General features: G+C 42.4%; 1 protein-coding gene across 12 annotated transcripts in view; it reads right to left on the reverse strand.

Annotated features, from left to right (window-relative positions):
• The window catches only part of EPB41L1 (erythrocyte membrane protein band 4.1 like 1), a 223,490-nt gene that overhangs the window by 7,807 nt on the left and 193,399 nt on the right, over window positions 1-22,284 (reverse strand). For 3 of the 12 annotated variants that reach the window (XM_084853916.1, XM_084853918.1, XM_084853917.1), the window contains 4 exons: window positions 21,628-21,773; window positions 16,934-17,125; window positions 1,349-1,735; window positions 238-324 (listed from right to left, as the gene is read on the reverse strand). In XM_084853916.1, coding sequence (XP_084710042.1) covers window positions 238-324; window positions 1,349-1,735; window positions 16,934-17,125; window positions 21,628-21,773 — 812 coding nt within the window. Of the gene's footprint in view, window positions 1-237; window positions 325-1,330; window positions 1,736-2,996; window positions 3,105-3,710; window positions 6,666-16,933; window positions 17,126-21,627; window positions 21,774-22,284 lie in introns of all 12 variants that reach the window. The other 9 variants (XM_084853910.1, XM_084853908.1, XM_084853915.1 and 6 more) reach the window with 7 other exon arrangements.

Consider the following 22,284-nt stretch of genomic DNA (forward strand, 5'->3'; position numbering starts at 1 on the left):
TTAGAGGTATCAGAAAGGACTGCAGTGTTTTAAACACACCATACAATAGGCATATCAATGAGTCCTGTATTGTCAGAATAACGAACTGGAAAGTATGCCATACTATCCCTTGCACTTCAGCAAAAGCAACCTTCCAGTGCAGATGTGATCTTAGTGTGATGCTTTCCCAATGGAGTTATTCAGTGCTATGCTGCAGAATAAACACAAGAGTGCAACAGAATAGAATTTAAGAATTACCTGTGTAATTTCTGTTGCAATGATTCTGTGCTGCACAGAGGCCTCTGCTTCTGCTTTTTTCACAGTTTCTGTTTTCACAATTGATGACTACCAAAAGAACAAAAGAATTCAGCAACAGTCCAAGCTCTATTTAACTGCACAAAAATGCTGTTTTGTGCACAAAAATCCCCCACACTTTAATTTTTGCACCTTGTAGGATGGCATGAAGTTACTCTAGCATAGTCTTTGCTTAGCTTGAGCTCAATAATTCTTTTACTGCAAAGGGCATGTGTGGTTTTTAAACACCAGGGAGGACTGACTGAAAACCTAAGCCACAGCGATGAAGTAAAGGATTCCAGTGAAGATAATACTCTCGGAGAATGCAATTAAAATTCAGACTGGAAAAGTAAGGTAAGAACTCCAGTGATTTATAGTAAGAGGGCTCCATTAACAGGACTAAAATACTGAAGTCAAGTGTCTTATGTGAGGCTTGCTCTGGCAAATCTGTAACATTTGACTGAATTCAAGATTCCCAGGCATAGTATTGTTTCCCCCAGTATTTTCTCTTTGTTTTGATCACTATTTTTCAGTTAGTCTGTGGACAGTTAATTTAACTATTCTTATTAATATTAAGAATTAATATAACTATTCCACCCATCCAACTTAAGAAAACCAGAATAAACTGTTGTCATTTCACTCAGCTATCTTCCTAAAAGCTGCTCATCTCAACAGTAGTCACAATTTATACAGAAATTAAGTTTCTTCAGTACATGTTATTTTTGAGTTCATGCAACACAGAGGACACCCAAACCCACCCCTAGAGCTATGGTTGAACAGCCAGACAAATACAGTGGGTTAAAGTATGATGGTACTTCATGGTTAGATGCATAAGGTCACTTACAGGACAAACATGCATTAGGATGTCAAAAACAATCATGCACTCAAGACAACAACAACATTTATGAAGGTAGGTAAAAATACTTCAGAAGATGTTCTGTTGTTGTTTGGAAATAGATTTGTTCTGCCAAAGGTGTGAAATGGACAATCAATCAAGCAATGCAAATGCCAAGACAGACAACACTGTAAATGAGTACACTTAGCCACATCTGTGTACCATGGCTCCCTTTTGTACCTCTTCTGGGATTACTTGGGGAACCTTATCACCATCCTTGATATCATCTTCCTCCCTGGGAGCTGGTTTGTCAGATTCCTCAGAAGAAATTTGACCCTCTGCTTCTCCCTCGCTCTTTTCCTTGTCAAGCTCAGGCAAACTCCGGGAGAAGTCTTCGAAGGCTGCGCTGTGGTAGTCACCAATGACTGTGAAGTCCACCTCAGCCTCGAGGCTGGAAGTTGAGCTGACGGTGATACTTGAGCACTTGCGCTCAATGGCCAAGTGGTTGTCCTTCAGGAAGACCGAGTCTCTCTCCTGGTCTTGTTCCTCATCCCCAGTGTCACTTTCGGGAGCCCTGTGCCGAGGTGGCTTAGATTTCTCCTCTGTGCCCTCCCTCAATCCCGCTCTCTGAATGAGACAAAAGGAAGGAAAGAAGCTAAGGCTGTAAGTGCTGAATGAAAGGTTAGAGCCATCTGGATCCATTGAGAGAGAGAGAGAGGGAGGGAACAGGAAGCATCATAGAAAGAGTATCAAACACACCCCAAGCATGACAACCAAAACTTTTCTCACAGCAAATTATCTGCAGGGAGGAGAGAAGGGAAAGGGTTTCTAATTTTACTTGCAAAACTGCAAAGAGAAAACAAAACCAAGACCTTGAAAACATCAGCCCCAAAGAAATGACAGGGTATAGTGGTACTTGTATTGAAAGTGTGTGGAAAACAGCAAACGTAAGACATCAAAAAGAGAGCTCTGACTCTCACAGATGGTCAGAAAAAGAGCACTAGAAAGGGGAAAGGGGTAGTGAAGAAGAGAAAAAGTCTGATTGTGGGGAAAAGACAAAGGCTAAGAGTAGTCAGCTGCACATATTGCAGGAGAAGCAAGGAAGTTTGTCAATTTCACTGAGATCAGGTCATTAGGTACTTTTCTGCCCATGTCTTGATTATACCTCACTTCAGTTTTTAAGGTTTGTTTTAAAATCTGTGCAAGGGACAGTCAATGTTATCCTGAGGGAACATAGCATTTGTATGAAAGGGCTTGTGTTGTGTGCACTCACATCTCTGGAGTCTATATTCCATCAGAGGAAACCCCTTAAGTATTAACTTTCTGGACCTATGCTTTTAATCAGTGTAATTGACAAGAAAAATCAGAACAAAGGGACCTCTCTCTCCTAGCTCCCCTTGAAGGCTACACATACCTCTCAACGGCATCAGAGTGGAAATTTCACTCACATTGGCCTATAGACATTTTCAGCACAATAGCAAAACACCTTGAATGATTCATTCACTAAAAATGTTCCTCTGTTAAGGCCTGACTCAAACGTTATTCAAGTCAATGGAGAGTCTCCTTATGACACCAGTGGGGTTTGGATTGGCCCCTTGGAAGTAAACATTATCCTTTAATTTAGCTGCTATGATGTCCCACCTCCTTATGCCTTGCTTTGTCCAGGATTCTGGTATGTTGAGAGGTATGAGAAAAGATAGTTAAAACATACAGAAGAGGAGAGTATATATATATATACAAGCAAATATATATATATATATATATATATATATATATATATATAGCAGCTCAGTAAGCAGGGGAAGGAGGTGGTGGCACATGGCTCTCTGTTGGTTAGGGTGAGCTTTTACACCATGAAAACAAGCAGTTAGTAAAACAGCACTGAGACCTGAGGGGCCACTGGAACAGCAGCCTTTAAACTCTCTTCCTTCGGAGAGGCTTTTACTGATGGGCCTGACAAATCCTTTTCTTCCCAAGCTGGCTCTTGAAATTTGCTCTAGATTAGAGAAAAGGGGTTAGTTTTAAGGAGCAGAAAGGAACTCAGCTAGTGCCTGATTAGAGCAGTGGGAAGCTATTTTGTCAGCCAGCCACTAGCTTGTGGAAGGCAGGGGAGAAAGGGAGGGCTCACAAGCCAAGCAAGAAGGGATATCAAAAATTAAGAGATGCAAGAAGAAGCTAGAAGCGTGAGAATGTTGTTGCTAGGTGTGTGCGTGGAGGTATGGGCACGGTACAAAGCTCTCAGCATGTCATCCTGCCCCACCATTGTGCAACTCCATTCACGATACTCATTTGCCTGGTTTCAAGTTAGCAGCTGCCATTCTCCAGGTAGCCAAACCTTTAGGAGTTTTCACTCACACACACACACACACACACACACACAGACACACAAAATAACAGTCCAAAAGCTGATGAGCTGCCTGGGCCAGGTGGTTTGTATTCAGCAACTGAGCCAGGACACACGCACATACAGAAAGGAGAGGGAATGCAAGCAGCAGCTCTCAGTCAACGGCCATGTTTGAAGCCATGGCACATTATGCATAAAGATGTGTCACACAACATGCTTTATGAACTCTCCAGTGGGACAGTTCATCTGGGGAGTTACCACAGCTTCGGCCAAAGTGATTTCACAGCCAGAATCAGGAGAAGCCAATTCAGCATCTCCTCCTCCTTCCCCTTGCTCTGATCCAACAGAAATATCTTCCTTCCAAGATGAAGGCTGAGATGGTTCTCCCTCACTTGCTCCTTGTGCAATACCTAGGTAGGTTACATCCTGTGCACCTCTGGGATCCTTTGCTTTGCTATCCAAAGGGCCCAAGGCTGCTTTCACTTTTGTATAGTTGTTTTCTGAAAGCATACCCTTCTGTAGCTCTATGTGCATCTTTGGTGGATCCTTTGGTTTCTCAGTGCCAGGGCAACTCTCATGGAATCTCTTAAGGGCTGTAAGTTGCTCATCAAAAAGTGAGCTGTACATTTCACCTTGTTCAAACATCCTGATTTTAGAAGCTACAGAGATTTCTTGGTTCGTCTCACTTCTGTGCTCAAATGAGCCCCAATTGTTCTCTGAATGTGGGGCTATACCCTTATGTTTTTGAGGTGAAACAGTAGTGTCTGTGCCACATAGAATGAGCTTCAGTGGCTCCAGATCTAGTTCCTGTTTCTTGCTGGAAGTCTTTAGCTCTTCTCTGCTCTGTGTTGTGGTGTGAGCAGGCTCTGAACATTCTTCATTCTCTTCTGCTGACCCAGTCTTACAAGAGACAGCATGTGTTGCCTCTGTTTCTTCTTTCAAAGGAGATTTATCCTGGGGTGTCTCTTCCAATTCTCGAGGTTCAGAATCAGGAGAGCCAGTCTCAGATAAAATGTTATCACTGGATACCAGATTCAACTTAGAGGATTTGTTCTGAGCCAGTTCTTCTGAGGCTAGAGTTATACCCTCTGATGTTTTGAGATTATCTTTGGCCAGCTCTTCCACTTCACAGTGTTTTTCCTTGGCTGTGCCTTCCATTTCTGGGATTTTATCCTCAGCTACTTTTGCGTGTTTATCCAATTGTTGGAGTTTATCTTTAGCCAGCCTATGAAATCCATTGAGCTCATCTCTCTCTGCTTCTTCAGCCCCAGAGGATCCATCCTCAGCTGCCTCTTTAAATCCTGTGAGATTATCTGAAGTTGATGATTTATCTTTAGTGGACTCTTCTGACTGAGGGGGCTTATATTTGGTCATCTGTTCCACTTCAATACTGTTGGCACTGGCTGCATCCTCCAGTTCTTGGAATCTGCCTCTGGCTACAACATCCATTTCAGGGCCCTTATATTCAGCTGACTGTTCCAATTCAGAGCTTTTATCCATGGTGGATCCTTCTGATTCTGTGCACTTATCTTGGGTTGGCTCTTTAATTTCAGAGAATTTGTCCTGGGAGGGCTTGCTTGAATCAAGGGTTTCATCCTGGGCTAATTCTCCTGTCTTTGTGTCTTGTGGTTTTTGTTGCTCTCCACCTGCAATTCCTGTAGTACAGGAAAGCTGCTCTGGTGAGGAATCCATGATGGATTTTGTAATCTCTATGGCATCCATTTGAAGAAGTATTTGAGAAGTTTCCTTTTCTTCTAACTTATTTCTTTCACTTTGGGTTTCTGAAGTTCTGAATTTCATGCCCACTATTTCTGTGGCAATGTCAGTCTCCTTCTTGTCAGATTCTTCTTCACTTTCTAGGACAGTGCTGTGTATTTCATCAACTTTCTGTTGTTGCCCACAAGAGAGCTGAACATCTGCTTCTTTTGTTGGTGATCCAGATTTTAACTGTGGCATTGATAAGTGGAAAGCCCTTTGGCTGGATTCCTCTAAGGAATGATATGCACTGGATTCCCTATAATCTTTGGTTCCATAATCAGTTGGCTCCACAGAAACCCTTTCCTCTGCAGTTGATGAATTCTCCTTTTTCTCAGAAGTATTCTGCTCTATGGGATGTACCTTTTTACCATCCTCTGTATCTTTGTCAGGGTGATCAGATTTCATAATTGCTGTGTTGACCTCTGATTTTCCTTCAGCATATGTGGGAGAACTGGATTGGAACTCATCATTTCCCCCCATCTCCCCTGTATCTGCAACTGATGCAAGCATAGCACTCTTCTCTTTTTCGTTGGATAGCTCTGTTTGGTTTTCCTGCCTTTCTTCAGATGAGCAATCCTTTTCTCTATCAGGTATTTTCTTGGTCTCATTATCTTTTTCGTCTGTTTCTTCAGAACCCAAATAGATTATCCTTTCTGCAGCAGAAGATACTGTCTTATCACTCAGTTTCACCTTAGACTTAACAGAATCAGAGGTAGTTTTTAATACTTCCTTGTCTGAGACTGTCAGAACAGTCCTGTATTCTTGTATTATAACTTTGCTTTCTTGTTTTGGAGACTCTGGCCAAGAAGAGACAGATCTTTGTCTTTCTTCAGCTTGGAAACCTTCAGGTTCAGTACTCTTTTCTGTTGACCCTTTAACAGGGCCACTTGGTTGCTCAGGTTTGGTGAAGACCACTGTCTCCATTTTGTCTTTCTGCTCTTTTCTCCATTCAGGTTCAGTGGCAGCTACTGTCTCTGTTTTGTCTTTCTGTTCTTCTCTCTGCTGAGGTTCGATGGAGGCAATTACCACAGCCTCCATTTTGTCTTTGTGCTCTTCTCTCTCCTCAGGTTCAGTGGAGGCAACTATCACTGCCACTATTTTGTCTTTCTCCTCTTCTCTCTCCTCAGTTGTCTGACTGTCTGTCTCAGAAGAGTGTTTTCTATCTTCTCTCTCATACACTTCATCCTCCCATAAAGATTCAAAATCCTCTGGACTGGCTATCATTTTAGCTCTTTTGCAAATCTGCGTTTTGCTTTCCTCACTTTCTTCCTCCTCCTGCTTTGCTGCTCCTTTAGGTTTCCCTACTGCAGTGGTCACTTTTGATAAGTCCAAATTTTCTTGCTTCTCTGAAGGACCAGCATGTGCTTCTTCTTTCTGGGTCTCAATCATTTGTTTTATTGCTAGCTCTTCCAGCCCAGAAGTTTCTCTTTCTATAAATACCCAATGCTCTGAACCCTGCATTGCAATTGGAGCAAGAAGAATTAGTATTAAACATAAATTACCTGAACAGCTGATCATTAAACATGAAACAAGAGTCTTGCCAATGTACTTGTATTAAGTAAACTATATCATCATTAATCAGGAAACAACTTCAGGTAGATGCCTGCAAATGTTTGACACTGCCTAAATGGATGCTGAAATCTGAAAGCTCAGTTCTGAGGCTAGGCTTGAGAACTAATTTTAACAGACAGCAGTTCCCTCTTTCCAGTTGCAAATGCCTGATGCCAAAAGTTTCCCATAAATGTGAGCAATATTATAATAATTGTGTGATTCTCACTATTGGATAAAAGTTTTGGACATGCAAGATCTCATGATCAAAAATCAGAATTCTAATGTAAGATTCATTTGTTCAAAGACTTTGTTTTCAGTTACATGATCCCAGTGCAGTTTGATCAGATTTATATGCATCTTTGTAAGAACAAAAGGAAATTATTTAGCTTTTGGGTATTAAAAAAGTTCATATTTCCTTCAGTTAGAATTGCTTCTATAAACTCTTTGAATTGTTTCAAAGACTTTGGCTAAGAAATGTACAGGAATTCTCAATAATATATATATATTTTTTAAATTACAGACATATTTATAGGAGAACGTTGTGTTGGTTTTAATTAATATATATGATGGAACTGAACGCAAGGTATATGATGCTTTAATGCTGATTTCAATTAATCTTGTTAATTATTTGCACATCTAAACACCAAAACTTAACTGTAGTATACAGTCATATATACATTCTGTACTGGTTTTACTAAATCACTTTATAAGTTGTTATATCAAGTTCCTAGACTATCTTTTTGTATGTATATCCAAAATCTCAGGCTTTCTTCCTTTGAGTTGAATCCAGCCATAGTCAAACTTAGAGCAGACCCACTGAAATCCCATTGATTTCATTGGATCTATTCTAAATATTGCTAAGGCTGGGTCCAACCCTTGGTGTCTAGATTTCCCCAGTGAGGTTTGCTTAGATTTATTATATCTCAATACAACTGTGTGCATCATTTCACTAAAAATTCATCAGCTTAGGGGGATCCTTTGACCTTCAGAGCCAAAAGCAAGACTCCAACTGAAGACCCAGTACTGCCCAGTGTCTTTATAGGCTCTAGCAGCATCCTAAGATTTTCTGGGCGATAGACACTTTTGCAACTTCACATTTATCTGGGGGAAACCTGAGTAGAAGCAACAATTTCTGTCCAAAGGCTCAGCAATTCTGAATCCAAGCCAAGTTCCATTCAGAAAAAGCAGCTGAGGGGACTATGATGAGGAAGGCAAGGCTAAGAAAGTAAACAGTGGAAACTGCTACACAAATTGCTTTAAAGGCAGAACAGCAAAGTATAGCAGGCAGCAAAAAGGAAGCCTACTATTTTGTGCACCGCATAACACAGCGGTACCAAACTGCTTAAACACTGAGGATGCTGTGTATTAATACATAGTGATTGGTATTTTATGCAGTGTATGCCATCCAAACTCATCACCCATCAGACAATCTCAGTAGTGCTTAAATTCAGTCATCTCTCTGGAAGAAAGCACAAAGACAGAGCACATATTGGGGGAATGGTGGTGGAAGGGTGACAAAGAGTTAGTTTAAGCCCCTGCTATTATGCATTAGGTTTTATAATGTGAACACTAGACATACAGCAGGACATTGTTGGCTAGTTAAATCTCTTGTTTGTGCTTGGAAATGTTACTGCTGATTTGCTAATGGGTAAAAAGAGTGAACTGCAAGAGAGAGATTTTTCAAGTAGCCTCCCAAAGGCTTATGGTTTGATGCTGGCGGAAGTGATTTGTTCCAAAGTCATGCTGTGGTGCTGTAACGTGGGTCAGCCTGGGACTTGAACTGCATTACAATACACTTCAATACTAGCTGGCAATTATGGGGTAAAAGTAGTGTAGCTAAGGATGTATGCACAGAATGAATTACCAACCATATACAGGTTGTATGCCTGAACAGTATTATGGAAACGTACATCAAATGCATTAATTTCCAACAGCAAAACATTTACAGGGAGCTCTGTTTTTCCTCTTCCCATTAAACATATATTTTTAAAAAACTTAAATGAAAAATTCCATAAAAACCTGCTTTCATTTCTATCATCACTGAATCTACTAATGCTAAGTATTTACCCATTGCAGTTTGGGAGTCAAAGTAGTGTTTTCAGGGGGATCAGAAATATTCCCCCTGGTTAGAGCTTCTTTCTGTTTTCTAGAGTGATCCCAGCTAATCAGAGGTGACACAGTGAATGTGATTACATCACAACACAGTGGCCCTGTTCAGACATCATGCTAAGTCATGATGGTTAGGAGTTTTGAGCTAACCATGTTGGCTTAGTGTTATATCTGAATAGGTGTCTGTTCCATCCATGGTGGTTTATTAACCACAGACTAACCACGTTCACTAACCACTTGCTGTGGGATGGTTAGTGGGCTCTACCAAGGCTTAGTGTGATGTCTGAACAGCCTTCGTGGTTAATTGACAGCTACCATAGAGCTCCATAGCAACAGCGGTCAAAGAAGGAGTAGTTGTGCACCAAAATGGCTGACAGCATCAAGCACCAAAATGGCTGACAGCCCCAAGCACCACAATGGCCAACAGCAATGGCTGCTGGGATGCATGGCTGCCCATCCAGAGGACTGTCAATTCCTGCAGCACAGAGGTTGGCTAGAAAATGGTTAGTCTAACCATGTTGTGGAACATGGTTACCTGCACGTGTGGCAGTAGCATTCACAGTGGTTAGATGTAATCACCATGCACCATGGTTAGCCTAAGCACTCTTTCCCAATGTGCGTCTGAACAGGGCCTATGTAACCTATCATATTTGGCTAAGTGCTCATGTCATTAAGGGGGAACAAAGCTGTTTAGAGTGAAGACAATGTTTCTTGGAATGGTCACATGGGTGGCCCTAACCAATCAGGGATCATGTAATGAACCTGATGACAAACATTATATATACACAGTCTCATACAAAGTTGCTCTTTAAAAATGCTTCAATTGCGCAAGGAAGTGCAAGTACAAGTGTGTCATATATCAAATGTTGATTTGCAAGTATGAAAGGTCGACACGAATGTCAGCTAAAACGTGAAATCAGTCCTGCTTTGCCCCATAGTGTTTCAGATTAGGGATAGACAGGCCTGTCTATTTCTGGCCTCTGCATATTTTTACCAATAACTCTGTTACTGTGTTAATCTGTAAATATAAAAAGTCATCTCCAAATATGTATTTGAATACATATTTAAATCTATACTTTGATACATATAAACCTCCAAGAATTGCAATATCTTGAGACCTGCAAAATCTGTTGGAGAGCTAAGTTCTGAGCAGCATATGAGTCTAAAAGGTTTGGTCAGGACATTTTGTACAGGAATTAGCCAAGACTGAATTTCTCAAACAATCCTACTTCAGATCAGCCACTTCATCCAAGCATCAGGCAAAAGACTGAACTATTAAATGCACACCTCTCCCTCCACGTCCCATCTTTCTTAAAAAGAGCTCTGCAACCAACACAAATCATATGAGCAGTTTATCCTTTTGCAGTTATGATCTTCTGGGTTTCTTCATGGAGACAAACAGCTACAAGCTGAGTGTCCTGATTCACTTGCCCAGTAATTATAAAACAAAGACACGCTAATTTTGCAGCAGTTAAACTAACCAGTTCTGCTTTTGTGAGAGCACCTGGCCACTTTCCTGCATCCTAAGTCAGTTCTAATTAAATATAGCATTTATAATAGGAATTCAAACTATTAAACACGTTTTGGGCTGAGGTCCCTTTTTTTTAAGAAGCCATCAAAACAGTTTATTTACATCCACATCCTGAGTTCCTCAGTTAGATCCAGATTAAGTTAGTTGTGCACAGGTCCCATTAAAATCAGTGGGACTTAAGTTAGTCACGACTACCTTTTCACATTGATTCCAACAGGACCCAAGTCCAACTAACCTAGTCTGAATCCAACCCACTATTCCTTGCACTGAGAACTGCCATGGAGTCTTCCTCTGATGCCAGAGTTTTGGGTGTGGAGGCTCTTGATTGGAGGTAATGTGTGGGGCAATGAGTGCGCCTACAGACCAGTACACATACAATCAGAAGCCAAAAGTATAGCCAGCTTTGATGCTTATTCAGATGAACAAGCGGATGTGGTGAATATATGGTTTCAATGAATTAATGCATGCTTCAGCAAACAGCAACTCACCCACACTCATTCACAAATCCTAGTCAATATCAGGCTCCCCCCTTCTGGAAATCAAGTTTTGTGGAGTTTAGCAGGTGCCTTTATTGCCATGTCCTGAGGCTACCTGAGCACCTGCCCTTTACAGAATGACTTTGGGTCGATTGCTCACCTCTCCATAATATAGTTTTTCTCACACTGTCCTCTCTTTCACTGCTTTCTAAAATGCAATGAATTTCTCTGTAACTTGGCCTTGGGCCACAACAATGCAGTTAAAGTCCTATACTCCCTTTTTTAGGAATTCAGTTATGCCAGCACATTCAGAACTGAGAAGAATTCTGCGCTTGTTCTCCATTCCAAGACAGGGGTTTCAGTGCTTGTGATAGTCCACAGGGAACTAGCTTGCAGTTTGAACTCATTTGCCTACTATGTTCCTTGTGGAAGCAATGATTGGGTCAGACTACAACTGGGCATTTCAATGCCCGAGTTATAAGTCTTATATCGGACAGTCTACAACTGGGACAAGCCACTGTAATTCTGAAAGTGTATCAAGCAACAGCGTGTTCTAGACATTCTCCATGCCAGCCTTTCCCAATCTGGTACCCTCCAGATGTTTTGGACTACAACTCCCATCATGTCCAGCCAGCATGCTCAATTGTCTGGGATGATGGGAGTTGTGGAGCAAAACATCTGGAGAGTGCCGGGTTGGGGAAAGCTACAATTATACTTGGGTCTAAGCACCAATGGTTTGGTCGTATTATGTCCCTGATTGTTCTATTTATAATTTACCCAGGCTACAAAAGTAAACTTGAGATAATACCTGCTTAAATGTGGGGAAAAAGCCTAATTTTCTCATGCTAGGTAGAAGATTTGAGAAGAACTATCTTGCTGTGTTGTGGGAGGGCTGTTCACTGCCTCTGCCACCAGATGTCTCAAGTTTTATTTTACTCTGCATTTCTAGAAACATGACCATTGTGTTTGAACATCTGAAAACTGAACTGACCAAAATGGATGTCTCTTTAGAATAATGAAGGCCTTGGTGATTTGTATTTCTAAAACATATTTCATCCAAATAGATCTGCCTCTGTATTTGGCAAAATGGGGTGGCCAAACATGAAGTCATTCCTTACATAAATCCACTTAATGTAGTCCACTGAGTGAAGAACTGTCTACATCATTTAGCCTTATACACAACCACCAAAGGCCGTCCTATTTCATGGGAAGTACTGAGGTACCTTTTAAGTGGAATATACTGCTGCAGAGATGGGGAACCATTTTCAGTCATAGGCCTGAATTGACCCCAGGCCAGGACATCAGGGGGCCACATGCTAGATAAAGAGTTATAGCCCAAAGTAGGCAGGGTCACTGCCCAATGGGAGTACAGCCACTGCTAGGTTGCTCCCCCGCCCCACTCCTTTCACTCCCACAGACATCCACACACACACACACACACACACACACACAGAGAGAGAGAGAGAGAGAGAGAGAGTCTTCCCAGCCCCACTTCCTCAGCTGAACCAAGCAAATCAGCTTAGGGTGGGCATTTTCCCTGCCTCAGCGCTGTGAGATTGGATATAAACCCTTTCCTCACTTCCAGTGCTGAGAGGGAAAGGGCTCGTCTCCTATGTGCTACAGATTTGAAATAAGCCCTTTTCCCCTCTCTTGGTGCTGGGGCAGGGGGAAGGGGCATGGCTGAGGAAGAAACTTGATGGGCCAGATAGAGAATCCCCATAGGCCATATTTGGCTGTCAGGCCAGGGGTACCCTATGCTTGTGCTACAGACAGTTCAAAATATATATATATATATATATATATATATATATATATATATATATTTCCCCCCAGAGAAACCTGTTTATCTTGATTGTTGGTCCACCTAGGTCTATAGTGCCTGACAGAGCCTCTCTATGGTTCAGATGGGAGCTTTTTCCAGTCCTACAAGGAGATGCCAGGGGTTGAACCCAGGACCTTTTGCACGTAAAGCATGTGCTCTGCCACTGAGCTATGTGTCTTTCTTCAGATAATCAAGATCTTTGTTGCTGAGCAATGGGATCATTTGGAAAAATAAGCAGCCAAGGGGGACCCTTTGATTTACACAGCTCATCATGGATGTGTGCACCTCCATTAGCTGCCTTGAACCCAATTTTGGTGGAAAAGCAGGATATACATGAATTAAACAATTAACAAATTACCAATACTGCCTACCATTTTAGTTGATTTTCATGCAGTTGTCCTATTCAAGTACTGGCTACAAGGTTAAGGTCCACTTTCAAAAAAACATTATACTCAAAGTCATTAGGAGAGTCTAAACATACCATAGCCAGGACAATATTCTATAATAACCCATGTTTGCCTTTAACACTCTTACACCAAGGACAGCTGGCTTAGGTGGAATAAGAATTTCTTGTCTGAGAGAAGATCAAAATAAAGCCCTAATTTACTGACCTCGTATGGCTAAATCTGGCTGATTAATTGTCATTAACAACACCATCATATACTAGTCTACTCAGAAGTAAGTTCCATTGAGTTCAATTGGGCTTACTTCTTGGTAAGTGTGTATAGGATTGCAGCTCAAATCTTTCTAACAACTATAACAGGAAACGACAAGAGAAGCAGATACAGAAGAGAAAGAGAAATTGAAAGAGTGACGATAACCTCAGGAGAAGAAACAAGGCTTTTCTGTGTAAAAGACTCCATGATTAAGGCAGCTCCATGCTCAGATGATAGATCCTCTGGAGAATCCTCTTCTGACATCTGTTTCATCAGGGGAAACCCAAGACCCCAAGGCAAAGAGACAGAAAGAGAGACAGAGAAAGAGACAGGGAGAGACAGAGAAAGAGACAGATAGTAAATAAAGTATGGAGAATATACTCCACACCAAGAGTTTTCACTCTGATCTTACACTCTTTATCTGACAACTTTTCTGGAAAAACACCCTTTCCTTCAACTTCCACCTTCTCTATGTCAGTGACAATAGCAACCAATGAACTTGCTACCCCATGCTCTTTTGCTCTCTGCTGGAATACTCGAACACAAAGTGATCTAGCCAACTTCCATGATAAAGGTTTAAGCTCTGCCTCATACAAATCTTGCTCTATGCAACCCTCTTATCCAAGAATACTGTTCAACTGAAGGGCCAAACTAGACATGATGGGAGCAGCCATGCTTGTTGATTCACCTGCCTGCCATGTTCATGTATAAATCAGGGATTGGGGGATGTCTAATTTTAACATCAAAAGAAGCATGCAGATGAGAGGAACTCAACCCTCTCACCTTACCTAATTATGCCCCTTTGCTTCCGGCACTTTCAGGCACCTTTCTCCCATCCTGGCTCACTTCTTTTATTGGAGCTCAGCTGCAAGAAATGTATCCTGGGTAGGAGCACAGGGAGGTAAGTGGGATAGAGCTCAGTTCTCCTCATCCACGCATCCCTTTTGATGTAAAAATCCATTTGTGTGTGAACAGGGAAGATGCATGAATGACTAACATGGCTGCCACTATCCGTTTGGACCTGATACCTCCAGGTTTCCTGTGCTCCAGTTTAATCTTTCTTTGACTTAGTTGTCCAAAGCACCAAAGTCTTCCCCATTACAGAATCAGCAGGAGTTACAAGAAAGTGAATGTTAGTGGCATATCTGCTCATAAAAACAAACCAACTCCACAAAGGTCAAATGTTCATCTCTGTCTCTCTACTACTATTCTACTCTCGCCAACGTCAATGGTTTGTAATATGTTGGTTTTGGCTCCCTAAAATCACAAGAGGTTTTCATTTAATAAGTGGGTGTTTTATAAGTGTGCAGTTTTCAGGATGTGTTTTTGGAAGGGGTAGACAGTAGAATCAAATAAAGTTCTAGCCCAACCTCCTCCATTTAGTCTGAACACCCATAAAAAGACAAGCCCATATCAGCTTGGCTTTGGTGCATCACATGTAGAATAAAACAGATCCACAATAAAACTCTTGTGATAGAGAAAGACAGGCATCAGTACAACTACCAAAATCATAAGACTCAAACCAAAATCTTAAGTGCCAAGTATCCATACATCTACATCTCTATTCCGTATAACTGCTATCCTGTTTTGGAAAAGTTCTCACCTTTTCTTTGGATTCAGTCTGAGTTTTGCTGTTGGAAACAGCTTGGCAATACTGCCTGAAATTATGCTGACAAGATTTTTAATATGGAGCTCCCTTTTCCTGGGTCAACCTCACTATTTAGACCTTATATGAAGATAATGTAGATCAGCCTTCTCCAACATGGTGCCCTCCAGATGTGATGGACTGCAACTCCCATGCTGCCTGGGAATTATGGGAACTGCAATCCAACACATCTGGAGGGGGCCAGGTTGGGCAAGGCTGACCTAGAGATAGTTCCTTCCATCTGGAGTATAACGCCACTCCATTGTCAAAATAATACTTCCCTTGATAAGAGATAAGTCTTTTATGACTCAAGGTGTTCACTGCCTGCTTTGTGGACACTCCCCGTTAAATTGCAACCATCTCTGAGAAAGCCAAGAGAACAGCCACCACATGGAAGTTGCTACATATATTTCCCACATGGCAGCGAGTTCATTTGGGAACCCTAATACTAGAAAGCAAGTCACCTTGTGGATTATCTCAGTCTCATGGAGCCACGTGTTTGGAATAATTCACATGGCAAATGGCTTTCAAGCATTTCAGCCCCCTGCATGGAGCTGCCATCACAGGCATTGGGGAAGCATTTCCAGCAGCCTCCAGGTAGCAGCTGTAACATTTCAACTCCCCCGATATAGTCTGTGTAACTACAGAGATTTTGTAACTTAAGTATGGCATTCTCACTTGTGGTGTTCAACATCGATGTTGAACTCGGAGTGCGAGATATGCTATTTTATGTTTCTTTTGATATGCATGCTATACAGTACATCCCCCCCATCTGTATTTTTGTCTAATAATTCTTGCTACAGGTTCAATTATCTCACCAAATCTCAAGTTTCTCCGGACTCCTGGGTTTGCTGCAATTTACCCTAATAAAGATAAGGACAGGGAGTGGGTTGAAGCCACCTGCTCTATCAAGGAAGGTGTATGTAGACTCATGTGTTCTGACTCTTTGTGGATTCCTAGGAACCTCCCATCTGCCTGGCTTTAAAGAAAAAGGTGTAGTGGTGAGTAGCTACCCGATGTAAGCCCCAGACTGAAATATGACCTGCCTAGTCTTGCTTGTATTACAAGATCACCTAGGGTAGGTCTGAGTGTGACAAGCACATGTCAAATCAGAGCATGTGACACTGACAACCCTGAAAATACCTTGACTGCCAGAGCCACCATTTCAATGCACAACTCTACTTGGTTCAACATGAATAGTCATATCAAGGATCTCCGCTTAGAGAAGCCCTCATAGCCTTCAGATCAGAAGATTACTAGTATGAATACAATTTCAGACATCGTTTAGCAATGGTTTTTTATACATACAGGATGAATGTAGCTGGTTCTTCACAAACAAAAGGCTTGACAGCTATTCTAGAATTGGAAAAGAGGAGGCTGCCTTATACCAGGTCAGACATTGGCCCATCTAGCCCAGTACTGCTTACTCTGAATAGCAGTGACTCCCCAGGCAGAGGTCTTCCCCATCACCTGCTACCCAATTCCTTTAACAGGAGATGCCAGGGACTGAATCTGAGGCCTTGGCATGCAACATATGTGCTCACGGACTACCAAGGTATTGCTTCTCCCCATAAAGCAGATCCTTGCAGAGACCGGGAAAAATGAATCCTGTTGTTAAGATGTATATTTGCCTAGAACTGAAGACATCGCTATTTTAAAGTCACACAAAACAGAGTGCTTGCCACACATAAACAGCCAAGCCATGTAGTAATGAACAATGCTTGACCATATAGGCCGGGGAGATTTCAAAAACAGTCGAGGTAACGCCACATGGCCACTGATCAGGCTGACTCCATTCTGCTGCAGACCAGATACAGAATCAAGTACAAAACTTTTAAAGGCACAAATATGTATTATAAACAGCACAAGTGCATGGCAACGTAATAAGCAAGAGACAACACCTTCATATAATGAGGATAACAGCAAAACAAACCTCATTGGCCTTCTCTGGAGTTCCCTTTGGTGTCTCATCCTCGTGTTTGGGTGAGGAAGAGGCAGGTGAGGAAGGCAGTCTCCTATCCCGGTCCCTGTGCACGAGTTTGCTGTTAGGTTCCTTCAGTGTCCTCTTCAACTCATTGATGCTGGCCTGGTGCTTTAGTAAAACATCTTCCGGTTTGTCTAAAAACTTTTGGAGGGAGAGGGGAAGGTAACTACTGAGGAGAGGGTTAGAGGTGGGAACATGAGTGGGGCAACAAGTGATGTTTTGTGAGGTGGAGGCTTCACTGAGTTTAGAATCCTGAAGGCCTTATTTTCTGGGAAGTGAAATCTCCTGACAGAATTTAGTGACTGAATTTAAATTAAGCCACAGTTGGGGATGATGAGTAGTCCTGAAAGACAGGTCCTGCCACTGAACTGAATAAAGAATGATTCTGTTATCCTTGAAGAACACTCAACAGGGTCAAAGAGCCCCTCCTGAAAAGTTGTACAGGCAATTCCTATCCCTTTTCAAGTAAATATCACAGTAATCTACATTAGAATCCTCTTCCTTGGCTTCTATGGGCCTCATTTTAATTTTTTTCCATTGGAAGACTAGTCATTCCAGAGCTAACAGCCTTAGGGGCTAGGAGACAGCCAGATCTGTTCCTATCCAGTGTTTTCAGTCTCCTATGGTAATTTCCACTAGGTGTCCTCAGGACATCATTTGTGGCTGAAATGGCAGTGGCCAAGGATTTGAAATGTGGATCAGGAACTGGATGTGGGCTATTCCAAATAGAAAAATGATCGAAAACAGGGTATCTAGGTTTGGCTTACAGTAAAGCTGGGCTCAGGACCAGCAGTTAAGCCAAAGTCATCCCCTTTTATAAAGCTTTTCCTGTGGTTAAGTGAAGCTCCACTCTGTTGGACTGGGCAAACTGATTCAAAGACAGGAAGATCTTAAATATGTATGCCCAACTCAAATACAAATTTAGGTTGTAATGGTCCTATTCCCCAACAGTTTTGTTATATTCTGGATGAAAGCCTCCTCTGCATTTCAAGGCTCCATCCAAGTACCACAAAAAGCAATCAGCTGCCCCGATTCTCCTCACCCTAGAGCAGCATTTCCCAAATATGTGATTGCTAAAGCACACTCTTTCTCTGGGTATTAAAATTGGTGGCACACTGAAAGCTTTCTGTTGGAGTGTGTAAGTTTAAGAATTACCTGCCCCCAAAGGAGTGCACGCCTTGTGTCTCTGCTTGAGTCACTGTTCTGGGTGTGACTCCCAACGGGAAGGAAGCAAGCCCAGAGCAGTTATTCATGCAGAGAAGCAAGTGAGAGCCACTCTGGAGGGCTGGTAATTCTACTGGCTCTGCACTGGAAGAGAATGAATGATCAAACTACATTCTGTGCGGAAATACAGTAGAATTATTTACCTGCATAGAGACTGACTGGAAGGAGGTAAGGCCAGATTCATGCAGAGATGCAGCAGGCAGCCTCCTCTGTGGATGGGTACTTAAAGAAGCCTTTACAGTACAATCCTGTATATGTTTACTCAGAATTATGTCCTGCTGAGTTAAATGGCCCTGGTAAGTGGTTACAGGATCGCTGGCTTAATTTATGTCCTGTGGCAGACCAGCAGTTCTCTCATGTCATGCAACAGAACACATTTTAGGAATTATTGCCCTAGAGCTCGAAAAACAAAGAACCTGAATGATGTGAATCTCTGAAGCAGTTTGCCTGTTGCCCCATTCATGTGCTGGTGAGGTTGTAAATAAGGACCATTAAGGGTTGCAGTATAGAACATGCAGAAGTAATGGATGATGAGACAACATGGAGGGAACAATAGCCGGCGCTGAAAATCAGGTGCTTGGAGAAAGCTGGAGGGAGGTGGGGTGGGGGGAGCCTGTGGGAATAGCCAGGCAGTAAGCCAGTGGCTTACAGTGAAAACAAGAAGTTTAGCATGACAAATGCAGCATGCAGCTAAAGCATTTTATTTTGACAGTGGTTTGTTTTCCAGCTTCGATCTAGAACCTGATTCAATCCTGCTAAAAATCAACAAAAACTTTCCCATGTGATTCAGGCTTATTTAAATGGGAACCCTGCAGCTCTGCTCTGAAAAAAAGCTAAGTAACAGCTTTGCATAGTCGAATTCATCTGCAAAAAATAAGCTTTGTGTCAAGTTATGAAGAATCTTCTAAACTTCTTGTTCACAGCCATGTACAAGGTACTGCAACAGCCTTGGGATATGACAACACTCTTATCCTTAACCTAGCAATTGCATTTATAGTCGCATCAAGTTTATCACTCAAAGAAAAATGGCAGACAGTTTTGTAATGTTGCTTTCTGCTACTTAGCAACTTAGCTGGATTAGGTGGAAGCCCCAATTTCAGTTTGGGCTTACAGTGGACCAACATGGGGACAGTGATGCAGATGTTCCAACTTGTGATTCAGGGGTGTAAGTTCTTGTCAAGCCTATTTCTGCATCTTCAGTAAGCATCTCCTACCTGAGGATATCAGGGCCGGAAAATGAAAGAAACAAAGACAATGGAATGCCAAGAAAATGCAGGAAAGAGTCAGTTGGGTGACAAAATAGGCATGATATCCCAGGAAGCAAGTAGCTGAAGTGACCTGGCTACTGCTTGCTAGGAGGATTCTTGCTCACAGGAACAAGATGAAGGGGAATGACTTACTTAGTGGGATAAAAGATGCACCTTATGCTTCCAGAGAAGAACTCCCCTTGCAATTAAGCATCAAAGTTTGTCTGTAAGATTGTGAGAGGGGAATGTCCCCTATTCCAGGTCTGAGTTGCATCTTGTATTCCAGTAAACAGGGGCACATACAATGTCATTTGCATTTTTACAGAGGATGAACACTAGTACGCACTGATAATGAGTTAAGACATTCCAGAGAGAGAATACCTCCTGTTTGTGCCTTGGGGTGGTTTCTTGTTCCGTCTGGTATGCAAAAAGAGGTGGGAGGGAGGGAGGGAAAGTAACTGGCAGGGTCAGTCAAGGGAACTTCATAATATACGTTACACTGCAGTTTTAACTCGGGAGCCAAGAAAAATATCATCCACAACACCACATGCTTTCAGCAGGACATCGCCAGTGCTGGAAAGGGCTCCCTGTGGTTTAGGCTCCCACCACCATCACCCCCGTAAGCTAGGAAACCAGTGAGCTTATGATCCATGAATCCACTGATGGAGAAGAATTTGGGAATGGGGGGATGTTCACAATGTGATCTGAGAGGTCCCATCCATGGGACAGAAGAGTGGGGTATAAATCTTTTAATAATTAATTAATTAGACACGATGCCACATATTATGAGCCAAGCTCAGATTCCTCAGAATTCAGGCATGGCTTATCATATATTGGGTTTCTGTCACCACCAGCCCTCCTTCCCAGTTCCCGCCCTCCATCCCAAGAAAAATGCTCCCTTTGTGAAGAGAGAATTGATGGCAGGGAAGGCACACTAGAGGACAAAGAGGCCTAGTAGGCGACATTCATTTGGGTGCAGGGAAATAGCTTAGTTTGCAGAGCCCAGTTCTGAATACAGCCAAGAGCATTTTGTCCTCACTACATGAAAGTCCAGCTTTTCATTAAAATTTGGTCAGAAAAGTGGAAGAGCAGGGGGCTGGACCTTGGAATACACAGGCTCCAAGCTAGTCTGTGTACGAATTTAGAGTGATTCAGCAAGTGTGTGTGTGTGGACACATCCACATGCCTGTGGGATATGGCCTGCTCCTGATGTCATCAAAAGCAGTAGTTCCAAACAAGAAGGGGATGAACATCCAGATTTACAGAAAGGCTCTTGATATTGAAGCAACAATATGCCAGATGAACCCTACAAAATATGCAGAGCAAAGCTCCTCTTCCCCAAAGGCTTCTTGAGGGGAAACATGGGGAATTCATTGTGTCACAGAAAGCATGTCATGTAAAGATGTGCCTCTGTGATTGCCAGAATACACTCTGGGCATACAGCACCTTTGTTTATATTTCTGGATGCCAAAGGGAAACCAGCAAAGCTCCGTTTAAATAGCTGGAATTGGATACAGATCTCTGACTAGCCGAGGAGATGCCACACAAGCTGAAAACTACTTGTGTCACAGAGAAGCAAACACCAAAATATTTCTCCTGCTACCAAAGGAAGTTATGGCATGCACCACAGGAATGGGGCAACTCTCATTCTCAAGGATAACTGGCTTCCTGGAGAGCACTGGCCCCAAGCTAACAGATGTTTAACAACAGAAGCCATAGTTACACTTCTGGGAATGGCAAGGGAATTTCAGAACAAACCATATACTGTCATTTCCGTGATGGGGACTATTTCATATCATAGGGCCGGGAAGCATTCTTCGCAGAATTGGGTGGTAGCGGTGGAACAAAGTAATGCCAATTTTGTCTTATGCTGGTGTTTGTAGTTTTTTGGAACATTTGCTGGTTTTACTACTGCATCGGTTTTTTATTATAGGCGTTGTATGAATGTTATTGCTGTATGCCCCCTTGGGAGGGCTCCTGCCCTGAAAGGCAGCCTAGAAATGTTTCAAATTAATAGATAGATAGATAGATAGATAGATAGATAGATAGATAGATAGATAGATAGATAGATATTATCATTGCTTTCTGCAGCACCTTCCTAGGAGGAAGCTGTTATACAGCAGGCACAGACATGACTGAAGCCTTTCTCCAAGCATAATATAGATGTTGTACCTTTAGTTCCTTGATCTTCGTTGGGGTGGTCACCTCTTCGTCCTCAGCCTCAGACCGCGTCCTTCCACCATACCTGCTGTCTTCATCTCTCTTGTCTAACTCCACTCCATCATGATTCTCACTGACTGAAGCTGGGCGGGAGAATTCTGCATAGGAGAGAGAGAGCCAGAACAGCCCTATTTTGTCCCAATGAGTCCAGCCAAAAGCAAGGACAGAATTGTTTCCTACAGGTTAGGTACATGCTTCTAATACTAGATTTAATTCAGTCTCCAGAGTTCAGAGCTGCCCCCTCCCGCCTTTTCTTTTGGCATGCACCTCAGAGGCTCACAGCACACACTGCCATAAAACCAACACTATAATTCAAGTTTTATTCTGATCTTTGTTTTCTATTCCTTGGAGTCTTGGGGCTTCTGTCATGGACAACTGTAGAATATTCCTACTCAGCTGCATTGGGCTTGACCACCTCTTGCTTAGCTCACTGTGCAATAATTGGCTCACAGGCAGTTTGACCATTTATGTGAAACCTTGCTACATCAAAAGAGGAGTCATCCAATCTGTCAGGGTTGCCTCTGAGCATATAGAGTGTCGGAGTAGCTCAGATTCTGAGGAAGAGCTGCAACACTGGAGCATTCTAAGGCCTCCTGTGAGGCCTTGGCA

The sequence above is a fragment of the Heloderma suspectum genome, chromosome 4, assembly GCF_057233095.1.
Source record: "Heloderma suspectum isolate Gila_16-S chromosome 4, 16-S_ref, whole genome shotgun sequence".
Taxonomy (NCBI): domain Eukaryota; kingdom Metazoa; phylum Chordata; class Lepidosauria; order Squamata; family Helodermatidae; genus Heloderma; species Heloderma suspectum.